At 49.0% G+C, this 12,642-nt stretch overlaps 2 protein-coding genes across 6 annotated transcripts; one reads left to right on the top strand and one right to left on the bottom strand.

Moving 5' to 3' along the window:
* The first annotated feature begins 241 nt into the window (after positions 1-241).
* On the top strand, positions 242-5,748 carry PSMC3IP (PSMC3 interacting protein). 3 transcript variants are annotated; one of them, XM_006175181.3, is made up of 8 exons: positions 269-620; positions 713-813; positions 1,007-1,096; positions 3,921-4,032; positions 4,477-4,622; positions 4,745-4,798; positions 4,932-4,991; positions 5,072-5,748. In XM_006175181.3, the coding sequence occupies exons 1-8, from the start codon at positions 587-589 to the stop codon at positions 5,126-5,128; spliced, it is 654 nt and encodes a 217-aa protein (XP_006175243.2). In that variant the 5' UTR covers positions 269-586; the 3' UTR covers positions 5,129-5,748. The 3 variants fall into 3 exon arrangements, with proteins under 3 accessions (XP_032313132.1, XP_032313131.1, XP_006175243.2); XM_032457241.1 differs by having other exon boundaries at positions 242-620; positions 4,745-4,991; XM_032457240.1 differs by having other exon boundaries at positions 249-620; positions 4,932-5,748.
* Positions 5,342-12,522, bottom strand: MLX (MAX dimerization protein MLX). Of its 3 annotated transcripts, none has more exons than XM_032457238.1 (8): positions 12,095-12,490; positions 11,613-11,649; positions 11,031-11,120; positions 10,650-10,756; positions 10,289-10,388; positions 9,988-10,087; positions 9,444-9,645; positions 5,342-6,510 (listed from the first exon to the last, which is right to left on the bottom strand). In XM_032457238.1, the coding sequence occupies exons 1-8, from the start codon at positions 12,134-12,136 to the stop codon at positions 6,454-6,456; spliced, it is 735 nt and encodes a 244-aa protein (XP_032313129.1). In that variant the 5' UTR covers positions 12,137-12,490; the 3' UTR covers positions 5,342-6,453. The 3 variants fall into 3 exon arrangements, with proteins under 3 accessions (XP_032313129.1, XP_032313128.1, XP_032313130.1); XM_032457237.1 differs by having other exon boundaries at positions 11,933-12,151; XM_032457239.1 differs by lacking the exon at positions 11,031-11,120 and having other exon boundaries at positions 12,095-12,522.
* Positions 12,523-12,642: the final 120 nt, after the last annotated feature.

Raw genomic sequence — 12,642 nt, 5'->3', positions numbered from 1 at the left:
GTGTTGAGCGCCCCCTGTGTGCTGAGCTCGGTAACGGGCAATTAAGGGCCTCGTTATTCTTTCCAAGGCGCTTACGCGTTCTATTGGGTTTTCACAACCCCCTTCTGAAAGCACCTGTTCCTGTTTAACAAATGTTAAGACTAACCGACAGAAAGCCTCGGGCCATTGGACAGAACACGTCTCTGTGGGTAACTGGCCCTGTGACCTTGAGCAAGTCGCTTGCCCAGCAGATGATGCTGGATTTCTTCCCGTTCGAACACGGCCTAGCTCAAGGTCACGAGTGCTCAGCGCCCGCTGAAACTGGGTACCGAAACTTCAAGGCATGATTCCCTACAGTCTTGTTCTGAGGAGGGAAGGGAGAGGCTCGCAGCGCGCCCCAACCACCGCAGCAGAGACCCGGGCCGGATCCGGGTTCCCTAGCTCGTGGCGGACGTGAACTACAGTGCCCGGGGAGGTCCACTCTTCTCCTTGCCAAGGTTTCTCTCCGCCAATCACCGCTTGAGGCCCGCCCTGCCCCTCGCCGGAAGGAGACGTTGCCCGAGCAACTGCAACTTCCGGTTTTCAGAGTCTGGCGGCGCGAAAGGCCATGAGTAAAGGCCGGGCGGAAGCCGCGGCGGGAGGTAACGAGGCCGTGGGCGCGGGGAGACCCGGTAGGACGGAGGGCAGGGGTCGGTTGAGGGTCCCCCCCACCTGCCTTGTCTCTCTCGGTTAGCCCCCGGGATCTTGCTGAGGTACCTGCAGGAGCAGAACCGGCCCTACAGCGCTCAGGACGTGTTCGGGAACCTGCAGCGGGAACACGGACTGGGCAAGGCGGTGAGGACCCTCTCCTGGGATTCCCCACTTTGGGACCCCCTCCAATCAGCCCGGGCTCCTGGCCTCTCGAGGCTTCCATTCTAACCTTGGGCTTTTAAGGCTCTTTTAAGGTTCTTCCCCCATCACTGTTGAGATTCCTCCGCCCGGGCCGCAAGTCACTCCCCCGACGGCTCCGTCCCCTTCCCTCTGCCAGGCGGTGGTGAAGGCGCTAGAGCAGCTGGCCCAACAAGGCAAGATCAAAGAGAAGACGTATGGCAAGCAGAAGATATACTTTGCAGACCAGGTGAGGGAAACCTGTGCAGATTAGCACCTGTGTGACAGCACGGCATTAGGTGGATCCGTCCCTAGTATGAACTCTCTTTGGGAGAATTGAGGCATCCCGTGAAATTCACCATTGAAAGGGCCCGAGCCAAACTTGAATTCTAAGTATGTACTCCCCTTACTGTGATCCAAACTTCATGAGATTTCCAGACTTGAAATATGATAGATTTATGATAGAAATATGACAGAAGATCCCAAATTGTTGCTATCGAGATCCATTTACACTTGGAAGTTATTTCCAATCATCTAGATGAGAACCACCATCTGCCAAATTATTTTCCTTCTGTCTCCTACCCCCTCCATAAACACACATTAACTTTGTATCTCCAGCCCAGACCTCCACTTGGATGCCTTTCAGACCCTTCAGAATCAGTATTGCCAAAGCGGAATAGCTCATCTCTTCCCCTAAACTGGCTCCTCTTGCATTCTTTTCCCTTGTGGTATCACTCTTTCCCCAGGCCAGAGACTGAGGAGTTGTTCTTTATTTCCCTTACTTCACATACCTAGTCAGCCATCAAGTCCGGCTGTTTCTCCCATTCTTGACTGTCCTCTCCTTTTCATATGATGTCACTGCTCTAGTTCAGGTGTTCCTCATCTATTGCAGTAGCCTCCTAACTGATCTCCTGGCCTTGTCAAACACATCTTAAACATTGAAGCCAGAATGATCTATGTACATGCAAATCTAGCCTTGCCGTTTCCCTACTGAAAACTCTGGTGCTCCCTAGAACAGATAAAAGGTACCTGGAGATTTGGCCCTAGCTTGCCTCTAGCCTCCCCATCCCTATTATTTCTCCATCCATCAATATTAGACCATTTACATGTGTTTTACTCTTGTGTCCTTTGCCCGTTGTGTTTCCTCTGCTCAGAGGGTTTTTTTTTATATATATATTTTACAATATCACATTAAAAATTTTGTTTTGAGGGAAGTAATTAGGTTTATTTACTTAATGGAGGTTCTGGGGATTGAACCCAGGATCTCCTGCATGCTAAGTATGCACCCTACCAATTGAGCTATACCCTCCCCACTATAATGTCACATTTTAAAAATTGAAGTATAGTTGATGTACAATATTATGTTACAGGTATACAATATAGTGATTCACAAATTTTTAAAGGTTATATTCCATTTATAGTTACAATAAGATATTGGTTATATTCCCCATGTTGTACAATAAATCCTTATAGCTTATTTTATACCTGATAGTTTGTACCTCTTAATCCTCCACCTCCATCTTGTCCCTACCCCTTCCCTCTCCCCTGGTACCCACTAGTTCCTTCTCTACATCTGACTTTCTTTTCTGTTATATTCACTAGTTTGTTGTATTGTTTTAGATTCCACATGTAAGTGATATCTTACAGTATTTCTTTCTCTGACTTCTTTCTTTTAGCACAATGCCCTCCAAGTCCATCCATGCTGTACACCAGAAACTAGTACATTTTAAATCAACTATGCTTCAATTAAAAAGCAAACAACCAGCCAATCCACTTAAAATATATCTGCCCAGAGTTTTTGAGTCCTTTCTTCCTCTTTGCCCAGCTAACTCTTATTTAATCCCTTAGGATTTCAATAATTGCCTTCCTCAGGCACTTACCTCTTTTGAGGCATACTCATAATTTTCTTTACTTGTGTCCCTCATGAATCTGAAGCTCTTTCTAGGGAAGACCCCATTTCTCATTCATCCTTTTTTTTTTTTTGGAGGGGAGAGGTAATTAGGTTTATTTATCTTTAGAGGCAGTACTGGGGATTGAACCCAGGACCTTGTGCGTGCTAAGCATGCGCTCTACTGCTTGGGCTATACTGTCCCCCCTCATTCATCTTCCTTTACTCAGCCCCCCTACAGGATCTAAACATCCCAGAGACATTAAGTCCTCGGAGATATTAAATCCTCATTTAACTGAACCAAACCACCATCAAGGCTAATTTTCCTAAAATAGGTTTCACTATGTTATTCTTCTATTGATGATCCCTTAAAGGAGAAGTTGGCAGATTTTGTTTTTCTGCAAAAGGCCAGACATACATTTTCATGTTTTGCAGGCCAGATGGTCTCTTGTCCCAGCTACACAAGTGTCACAAGTACTCAAACCCGCCATTGTAGAGCAGAAGCAGCCATAGACATGTAAACGAATGGATGTGGCTGTGTTTCAATTAATTTTTTTCAAACACATGCATCTGGCAGGATTTGGCCTGCAGGCTGTAGTTTGCTGCCTTCTGCTCTAAAGGTTTCCCTCCCCTGAATGTAGAATCCAGACTGCCCAGGCTGGCATTCCAGCCTTTCCATCCTGCTTCCCATTGCCAACTGACAAGACCTCACTGAGCCCCAGCACAGGCCTTTTCTAGCCACTAGTCTCATGGGAGGGGCTCCTCAGACTTTCACTGGAGTCCCTCATCTAAATGCCCCCCACTGTGCCTCTGCACTTGTCCAGAGTCTTCCTGTTGTGGAAACCCATAATTAGGCATCATCACCTTGACAAAAATCTTTACTCCTTCAGCCCAGTGAGTGGTTTTACCAGCAAACTGAAAGGTATTTCTGTCCTATTCAGTATCCCGCCAACCTAGAAGCCTCTTGAGGACAAGCATCAGGTTTCAACTTGTTCTTTTATAGCTTTTTGTTGGGACCAGTACTAAACTGAATGATTTCTCAAAAGTACCCTCCCACTATTTTCCCAGGCCCTCTGGAGAGTTGGGGAGTCCCAGATTGAATGAATGTGAATGTTGCCTTCCCAGATGTGGGTTCCCATCCTGTGTGACTTATCAGTCTGCTTGTTTTTCCTTTTGTCTCTGGCAGGACCAGTTTGACATGGTCAGTGATGCTGACCTCCAAGGCCTGGATGCCAAAATCGTGGCCCTCACTGCTAACGTGCAGAGCTTGCAGCAGAGCTGCCGCCACATGGAGGCTGGTAGGACTGGGCAGCCCCTAGGATGGTGCCCCTAGTGTCAGTGTCAGGCCAGAGGTCAGGACTACTAAGTTAAGGATCTGTTGACTGCAGAGTTGTCTTTAATTAAAATAAATGTTTAACAACCAATGGCTTTTGAAGAGAAATAGGCAAGACATACATTTGCCTCCCCCACTATGATTGTCAGTATACGGTTCCCACACTTCACGTCCCTTATTCCTGCTTCTTTAACTGGCTACAGCTTACAGTCTGCTCAACTTCGTACCTCCCCCTACCCCCATTGTAGATGGAGAAAGAAAGAAAACTAGAAAGAACAAATAATTCTGTAAGCCTTAATCTCCAGAATATGGGATGCATTCTGGACCCTGTGTCTAGAACCCAGAGCAAGGTAGATGCCCGGTCACCTACCTCAGGGTGGCAAGTGACCTCAGGGAGGTGTGGTTTCAGAGCTGAAGGAGTTAACTAGTGCCCTGACCACACCGGAGATGCAGAAAGAGATCCAGGAGTTGAAGAAGGAATGTGCTGGCTACACTGAGAGACTGAAGAACATTAATGCAGCCACCAACCACGTGACTCCAGAAGAGAAAGAGCAGGTGGGTTGGGAGGGAGGGGTAACAGGGAGGGCTGCCTGTGCAGGCCCACAGTGAGGATGAGGGCTGACCCCACCAGCTGCTGTAGGGCTGAGGGGGTCAGAGGAATCTGTTTCCCCATCTAGGTGTACAGAGAGAGACAGAGGTACTGCAAGGAGTGGCGGAAGCGGAAGAGGATGGTGAGTGTGTGGGAGCTACAGGCAGGCCCAGAAAAATGGCAGCCACCAGAGAAACAGCTGCCCCCTATCACAGATCTCTCAGGCAGTGCCGAGTACTTCCCATCTGAAAAGGAGTGGTTTTGTTTCTTGGCAGGCAACAGAGCTGTCTGATGCAATCCTTGAAGGATACCCTAAGAGCAAGAAGCAGTTCTTTGTAAGTGGTGCTCTTCCTTCCTTGCTCCCCTGGGGTCTTCATCCAGGGAGGTCTCATTTGCTTGTCTCGCTGCCCCACAGGAGGAAGTTGGGATAGAGACGGATGAAGATCATAATGTCATGCTCCCAGACCCCTGAGAGGCCCTCCAGCAGGACTGGGAACAGAGATGCCCTGGGCTGGCCGCCTTGTTTAGGTCAGCTTTCTTGTTTCCTGCTGCTGTCCTCCTCTGAGCATACACCAGAGTGCTGGGTGGAAGGAGGGAGCACTGGTGGCCCCGAGGGGATGGTCACACTCATTTCATCATCCACGTTTTGACTGCTTGAGCTTAACACTTAGACTTGGAACAATGCTAAAGGAAAGCATTTAGCAATATTTATTGTAATATAATTTGATATAAAAATATTTAATTTCCTCTGGATAATCAAACCTCCTGGATATCAAACCTGAGGAAGGCAAAAGGGAGGTTGGGGGACAAGGGCAGAGAGAGGCTACCATGCATGGTATTCAAGGAGCTCAGGGCCTCACCCAGGACTCTCTTGGGCTCTAAACCCCAGGAGACCTTTAGAGTATCTTCTCTACACCTCTTCACCCCAGCCCAAATCCTGGGAGAAATGCAGGCAGCACTGAGATGGTGACGACCCAGATACACTTGACAAAAACGCTGAGAGTGGTCTTGAGGCATGTTAATTTTCCAAAATTGTAACTTTAGCAAAATTGCATTGTTGGTGTTTAAAAAAATAAAAACATTTAATATGTAGTGCTGTGCCACTCGGCTTTGCTGTGCAGTGCTACTGCCTGTGGGGACAGAGAGGGCAGGTGTGGGGGGTAGTCTGCTTCCCTCTACCGCCCAGAGTAGAAAAGAAGGGAGGCAGTGGAGTAGGAGATGAGGGCAGGAACCTGGCAGCCCTACCCTGAGCTGGCCAGCGAAAACTCTGGCCTCACCTTGGGCTGACCAGGCAACCCTAGCCTAGGCATGAAGCAACCTTTCCCCTTCGTGACTGTGGGGAGTATCTCCTCTTACTCCTTTCTTCCCAACCACCTACTGCCCAAATGGCCAAATTTGGGCTAAATGTTGCCCGAGAGACCAAAACAAGCAAACAGTAGTTGCCATATATGAGCAGAAATCTGAGGCTTAGAAAAAGGGGAGAAGCCAGGAGCTCTTTGGGTTGCCCAGAGCAGACACCAATCCCAAGGACTTTTATGAGGAGAGGGGAAGACTAGGTAGGTTTGAGATCTATGGTCAATATAATAAATTAATCAAAGCTTTCATAATAAAAACACCACAGCCCCATTGAAGATGGGGCTGTGGTGGGGTCAGTGGGAGCTGGGAAGCCAAATACCAAGGAGAAAGCAGCTGACTGGTGTATGGTGTCACAGTCCAGTCTCATAAGCCCAGTGGCTCCATGGCCAAGTAGGAGACTCAAGGCCTCTTGTTGGCTGTTCTGCAGGTTCCAAGAGCCGGTCAGTAAAGCTGGTTCTTCAATTGGTGCAGGACGCCAATCACAATCTCCCGTAGGGTCTGGCAGGGGCAGCAGAGGAAGAGAGAGATGATGCTCAGGGCATGGAGCTGCTCAGTGACACCTGCCCAGGCCAGGTGTGCTCTTTAGGTTACAGTTAAAAAAAAAAAAAAAAAAAAAAAAAAAGCCCCTGGGAAGCACTGATGTCTACAGCTTACTTTGCAATGCCCCTAGAACAGGATGGAGTCAGGGATGGAGAGATGCACAGCTACGTGATAAAGCAAATACAAAAAAGGTTAATGTGAGAATTTAGGTGTTGGGGAGGATATGAGTGTTCACTGTAAAATTCTCTCAATGCTACAGTATGTTTAAAGTGTTTCACAATAAAAAAGTTGGAAAGGAACAAGAAAAGGATGATCAGGAATAAGAAAAAGATGCCCACTCTGGCCACTTTTATTCAACACAGTTTTAGAAGTCTTAGCCACAGCTGCCCGAGAAGAAAAGGCAACAAAAGGAATCCGAATTGGAAAGGAAGAAGTAAAACTCACTGTTTGCAGGTGACGTGATACTATACATAGAAAATCCTAAAGATGGCACCAGAAAAGTGTTGGGGCCTAATCAGTGAATTTGGTAAAGTTGCAGGATACAAAGTTAATACACAGAAACCTGTTGCATTTCTATACACGAACAATGAAGAAGTATCAGAGATAAAGGAACAGTCCCATTTAACACGGCAGCAAAAAGAATAAAAAACGTAGGAATAAACCTACCTAAGGAAGCAAAAGTCCTGTACTCCAAAAACTGTAAGATACTGATGAAACAGTATGACACAAAGGGATGGAAAGATATACTGTGTTCTTAGATTGGAAAAATTAACATTGTTAAAATGACCATACTACCCAAGGTAATCTACAGATTCAATGCAATCCCATTCAAAATTCCAATGGTATTTTTTTCACAGAACTAGAACAAATCATTTACAAATTTGTATGGAAACACAAAAGATCCTGAGTAGCCAGAACAGTCTTTAAGAAGAGCAAAGCTGGAGGAATCACGGTCCCTGGCTTCAGACTACACTACAAAGCTATAGTAATCACAACAGTATGGTACTGGTGCAAAAAACAAGACCCATAGATCAATGGAACAGGATAGTGAGCCCACAAGTAAAAACCATGCACTTATGGTCAATTAATCTACGACAAAAGAGGCAAGAATATGCAATGGAGAAAAGCCAGTCTCCTCAAAAAATGGTGCTGGGAAAACTGGACAGCGACATGTAAAAGAATGAAATTAGAACACTCTAACATCACATACAAAAATAAACTCAAAATTGATTAAAGACCTAAACGTTAAGCCTGGATACTATAAAACTCCTAGAGGAAACCTCGCCAGAACACCCTTTGACATAAGTCATAGCAATATTTTTTGGATCCATTCCCTAAGGTAAAGGGAGTAAAAGCAAAAATAAACAAATGGGACCTAATTAAACTTAAAAGCTTTTGCACAGCAAAGGAAACTATCAACAAAACAAGAAGACAACCTACTGAATGGGAGGAAATATTTACAAATAATATGAGCAATAAGGGATTAATATCCAACATATATAAACAACTTATATAACTCAACATCAAGAAAAAAACTTGATTAAAAAATGGGCAGAAGAACTGAATAGACATTTTTCCAGAGAAAATACAGATGGCCAACAAGCATGTGAAAAGATGATGCTCAACATCACTAATCATCAGGGAAACTGAAATCAAAACCACAAGGAGATACCACCTCACACCAGAATATCATCAAAAAGAACATAAATAAATGTTGGCGAGGATGTGGAGAAATGGCACACTTGTACACTGTTGGTGGGAATGTAAATTGGTGCAGCCACCGTGGAAAATAGCATGGAGGTCTCTCAAAAAACTAAAAACAGAGTTACCATATGGTCCAGCAATTCCATCCTGTGTATACATCCAAAAAAAAAACAACAAAAACACTAATTCTAAATGATACATGCATCCCAACATTCCTATCAGCATTATTTACAATTGCCAAGATACAGAAGCAATCTAGGTGTCCATCAACAGACGAATGGATAAAGATGCAGTATGCACATACACAGACACTGTAACACCAGTCAGCCATCAAAAGGAACGAAATTTGCCATTTGCAGCAACATGGATGGACTTGCAGGACATTATGCTAAGTGGCAGACAAAGAAAGACAAACACTGTATGATTTTACTTACATGTGGAATCTAAAAAATACAACAAACTAGTGAATATAACAAAAAAGAAGCAGACTCACAGATACAGAGAATAAACTAGTGGTTACCAGCAGGGGAGGAGGGGCGACATAGAGGTGGAGAAGTGGGAGGTACAAACTACTGAGTGCAAGACACGCCACAGGGATGTATTGTACAACACAGGGAATATAGCCAATATTTTGTAATTACTGTAAATGGAGTGTAACCTTTAAAAACTATATTTAGAAAAATGTTAGGAAACAAAAAAATCTCAGCTACAAGTCTCAGAAAAAGTAACCAAGCCTCAAAAGCAGAAGACTCAGTGCAACCATTAACACACCCTCTATCACAAATAATCAGAAACCTGGAGGAAAAGTCCTTTAGCGAGCCTGTGGTTAGGGGCCAGGAATCTTTCCACAAACCCCAAGGAAGTCTGCTGCAAGTGATCAGGGCTTACAAGCTGGGCAAACGAGGAGGGCCTGAGGTGGCCACGATGCTAAACAAAGGCCAAGAGCCAGGCCTTACATGAGTGAGTGCTCAAACCATTCTTGCCAAATGAAACCTTAACAGGAAAATCTGGGTTAGAAAGCAAAGAGGGAAACAAGAATACAGACTTGTAGAAATACCCTCAAGAAACCTAAAAGCTGCTGCCCTATCTCTGAACAAACAATGGCTTGGGCCACTTTGCCTGAGGGGAGAGGGAAGACCCCCCCCCAACACACACACCCTAACCCTGCGCCCGCTGCTGCCCCATACCTGAGGCTTACAGTGCTCCTCTATCCAGCTGAAGACACAAGCCGACAGCTCCTGGAAGCTGGCCACGGAGATGGAGGCATTGAAGGACTGGAAGAGGGAGTCCATGATGCCTTGAAACACGTTGAACTTAACCTGGTCAGAGACCTGGTCCTCCCCCTCATGGGGGTTGTCCTGGTGTGCCTTCACAATCTGCTCATAGTTCCTGAAAGCGAGCAAGGGCTAAGGGGCCGCAGCAGCTCTACTGGCCCAGGAGGAGTAACAGCCTTACTCGTACTCCCTGGGGAAGGGGATTCCCAGAGATGTAGGTACTGCTTCTTGGTCCGAAGTGGTGACCTACCCTCTCCAACCTTCCTTTCATTAACCCAACAAGCATTTCCAGAGTATCTGCAATATTTGGAGGCAGAGTCCTGCCTCTTAAGTGGCCACCTGAGGGAGTGGCAGTATTATTTGATGTGGCCTTTGAACAAAGGGGAGGGTGTGAACTGAGGTTGGCCCCACAGTCCCCTAAGAAGCACTGGTTCCCCCAGCCCAGCATCCCCCTTACACTTTCATGATCTTTAGGGCCATGACGTCCTTGCGTAGTGTGGACACCTCCTCCTCCTGCTTTTTCTTCTCCTTATGCAAAAACTGGATGTAGTCAATGGCTGGGGTGGAGGTGGGAAGAGTGGATAAGCACAGAGGAAGACTTAACCAGAAGAACAAAGCTTATTTTGTTTCTCTGTCCCCCAGACCCCACCTCTCTCATTACAGCCACCCCACCAGGGCCAGGCTGAAAGCAAGTATAAGGTGCCAGCCTTCTCACAGCCCCCTGGGCTCCAACCCCTCCAGTGCTCTCCTGGCCATACTCTTCTGCAGAACGATGGCCTTGCTGAGCTTTTGGGAGCCAATGGAGAAGTCCTGCTGCTGGCAGGTGGGGACGATGGTCTGGAGGTCATCATAGCCTCTCTGTGGAGAGAGCAGGGGAAACAGGTTCCTTAACTGAGGATTAAGGCAAATGGGCACAAAGCTTTTCTTCCGTGACACAAAGTTCTATGCTCACACACTCAAAGGGGCCAGCAGGGAAGGAGGGAGATAGATGTTTATGTCCAGGGCCTAGACTAGCTGCCCCCAAGCCTGCTTGGGACTGCCTGACAGGGTCAGGGCAGAGTGGATCTAAAGTGCGCAGGGCCTCCCTGTGCTGCCTGAGGTGCAGGCCTCCCCAGTCACCTTGATGGCATCCCTCCTCTTCTGCTCGGCCTGCGTGTGTGCTCGCCGCCGCCGGTCCTTGTAGGACTCCTTGTAAGATTCCTGGTGGTAATCGCTGTCCTCGTCGTCTACCCTCGGAGTTAGGAGCAGGAAGAGGTCATTCTGGGGTCCTGTGGGGCCCAGCTAGCCCACTTTTCCCAGCTGGTTTGAAGAACCTCGTACCCAGGGATGGCAGATGAATACAAGAACCTAATAACCTAGATGAGGTGAAAGATGGAGACCCTGCATCTAGCGCTAGGGCTCCAGCGCCCCCATGTGGATGGCTGGAACTGCCCTGCCTAGGAAAGATCCTAGAACGATGGCATAGTTGGTCCCCCAGGTTAGGAGGATGTTGCTGCCTACCTGTGTTGGGGACAGAAGAGGCACTGGTGGAACCGATGCTATTAGCTCTGGACACTACACTCCCCTTGCGGGTGCTTTCTACAAAAAGCCCTGAAAAAGAGAGGCCCCAATCACTAAGAGGTAGTTTCAGGGAGAGGGGAAGGGGGCACTGCTAGGCTCTCGGATATCTGTAGGCACAATGGCTTCCTAAACCTTAAATGCTGACTTCTCCCCTCAACCCAAAAGCCAGCCAAACTGGGCACCCACTTCCTGTCGTGCCATGCCACAATACTCTCGTCCCTAGTGTCTACACTGCTCCACGGGCCTGCACTTATATCTCCTGGCTCACAAAGTGGCATCTGGACGTGATGATGGTGAGTGGCCAGCTGTCACTACTACCATCACTTCCCTGCTCCAGGGCAGAGAGAACTAGGTGTCACCCTTTGATGCTTCCTGCCCCTGTCCTCCAGCTTGCTGCTCAGAACCGCTCAGCTCAGGGACAGTGGACTGCTCAGGTGTGGCTGGCAAGGCCACGCTGATCTGTAAGGCTGAAGTGGGAGTGTCCCTCCCTCCAGAGCCGAAGACGGTGGGGGAGGCACTCACCGGGGTCCAGGCTGTTGTCGCTGTAGGCATACTCCACCTGCGGCACCGAGCAAGGGAGAAGCCCGTCAGACCTCTGGCCCTGCGCGCGGGTGTACACACACACACACACACGCACGCACGCACGCGCGCGCGCGCACACACACAAAAAACACACACACATCTGGGCTGCGCGGGCTATTGCAGGATTTCCCCAGAGCCAAGACTGGCTAGGCCGCAGGAGCGCTGACCCTCGGCAGGATGCCGTCCGCTCCCTCCACCCCCGCAACCCCCCAGCCCCATCCCCTCACACCCGCCCGCACACGCCTCAGTTGTCTTCCCACCTTGGCACACGCCGGGTGAGAGCTGTCTTCTCTGCAGCCCCGGGGCCCGGAGAGCGGGGGGAGCTCTAGGGACTGCAGGGAGTCCCCTCGTCTTCCGGACCCCCTACGTGCACGAGCCCGACCCGCCCTCCCCTCGCCGGCGTGCGCGCCCACGGGGCTTGCCTTGACCCAGGGGTCCTCTGGAGAGGCGCCCGGCTCCGTCATCTCCGACCCACCGAACCGGAAACCTGCCCGCGGGCGGGCCCCCTGCGGCGAGGAAGAGGCAAGGCGCACCCACGTGATCCAAACCCACCAACCCGCGGTTCAGAGGCGGAGGGCGGGGCGGAGTACTGAGCTTGCGCAGTCCGAAGGACACTCAATACCCCCGCCCCCAGCCGGTGGAGAGGGGTCCGGCCGGGCGTCACCGCTGTTGACGGCGGTCTCGGGGCCGTCTTCCGCGTCCGTCCTCGCCCTCTCTCAGGGTTGGTGTCCCTGCCGTTGCCACATGAAGCACATTTTGTGAAACGTGTATCTCCTCAAAAGGCTTTTCTGCAATGTCGCAGATAGTTGCGCGCACGCGCACTGCCGGCTGGCTGCCGGGGCGAGTTTCCCGGACTTGAGTCCTGGCCACCCTGTCCGATCCTGCGGGGCTACAAGCTCTGTGAGGCCAGTGGCCCAGCGTGGCTTGTTGAAGGCTGCTCCTCCAACACCTAGCCCAGAGTCTGGCAGGA

Source organism: Camelus ferus, chromosome 16, assembly GCF_009834535.1.
Source record: "Camelus ferus isolate YT-003-E chromosome 16, BCGSAC_Cfer_1.0, whole genome shotgun sequence".
NCBI classification, from domain to species: Eukaryota; Metazoa; Chordata; class Mammalia; order Artiodactyla; family Camelidae; genus Camelus; species Camelus ferus.
The sequence above is the reverse complement of the archived record's forward strand: the minus strand, read 5'-3'. Positions and strand labels throughout refer to the sequence as shown.

What these genes read in the sequence shown, in the direction of transcription:
- PSMC3IP (XM_032457240.1), top strand. Translation starts at nt 587, where the DNA reads ATGAGTAAAGGCCGGGCGGAAGCCGCGGCGGGAG. An exon ending in CTGCCGCCACATGGAGGCTG is followed by an intron (nt 4,033 to 4,476) that starts GTAGGACTGGGC and finishes GTGTGGTTTCAG; the next exon opens with AGCTGAAGGAGTTAACTAGT. An exon ending in GGCGGAAGCGGAAGAGGATG is followed by an intron (nt 4,799 to 4,931) that starts GTGAGTGTGTGG and finishes GTTTCTTGGCAG; the next exon opens with GCAACAGAGCTGTCTGATGC.
- MLX (XM_032457237.1), bottom strand. Translation starts at nt 12,136, where the DNA reads ATGACGGAGCCGGGCGCCTCTCCAGAGGACCCCTGGGTCAAGGCAAGC. An exon ending in GCCCTAAAGATCATGAAAGT is followed by an intron (nt 9,646 to 9,987) that starts GTAAGGGGGATG and finishes GCTCGCTTTCAG; the next exon opens with GAACTATGAGCAGATTGTGA. An exon ending in AGGAGCACTGTAAGCCTCAG is followed by an intron (nt 6,511 to 9,443) that starts GTATGGGGCAGC and finishes TGCCCCTGCCAG; the next exon opens with ACCCTACGGGAGATTGTGAT.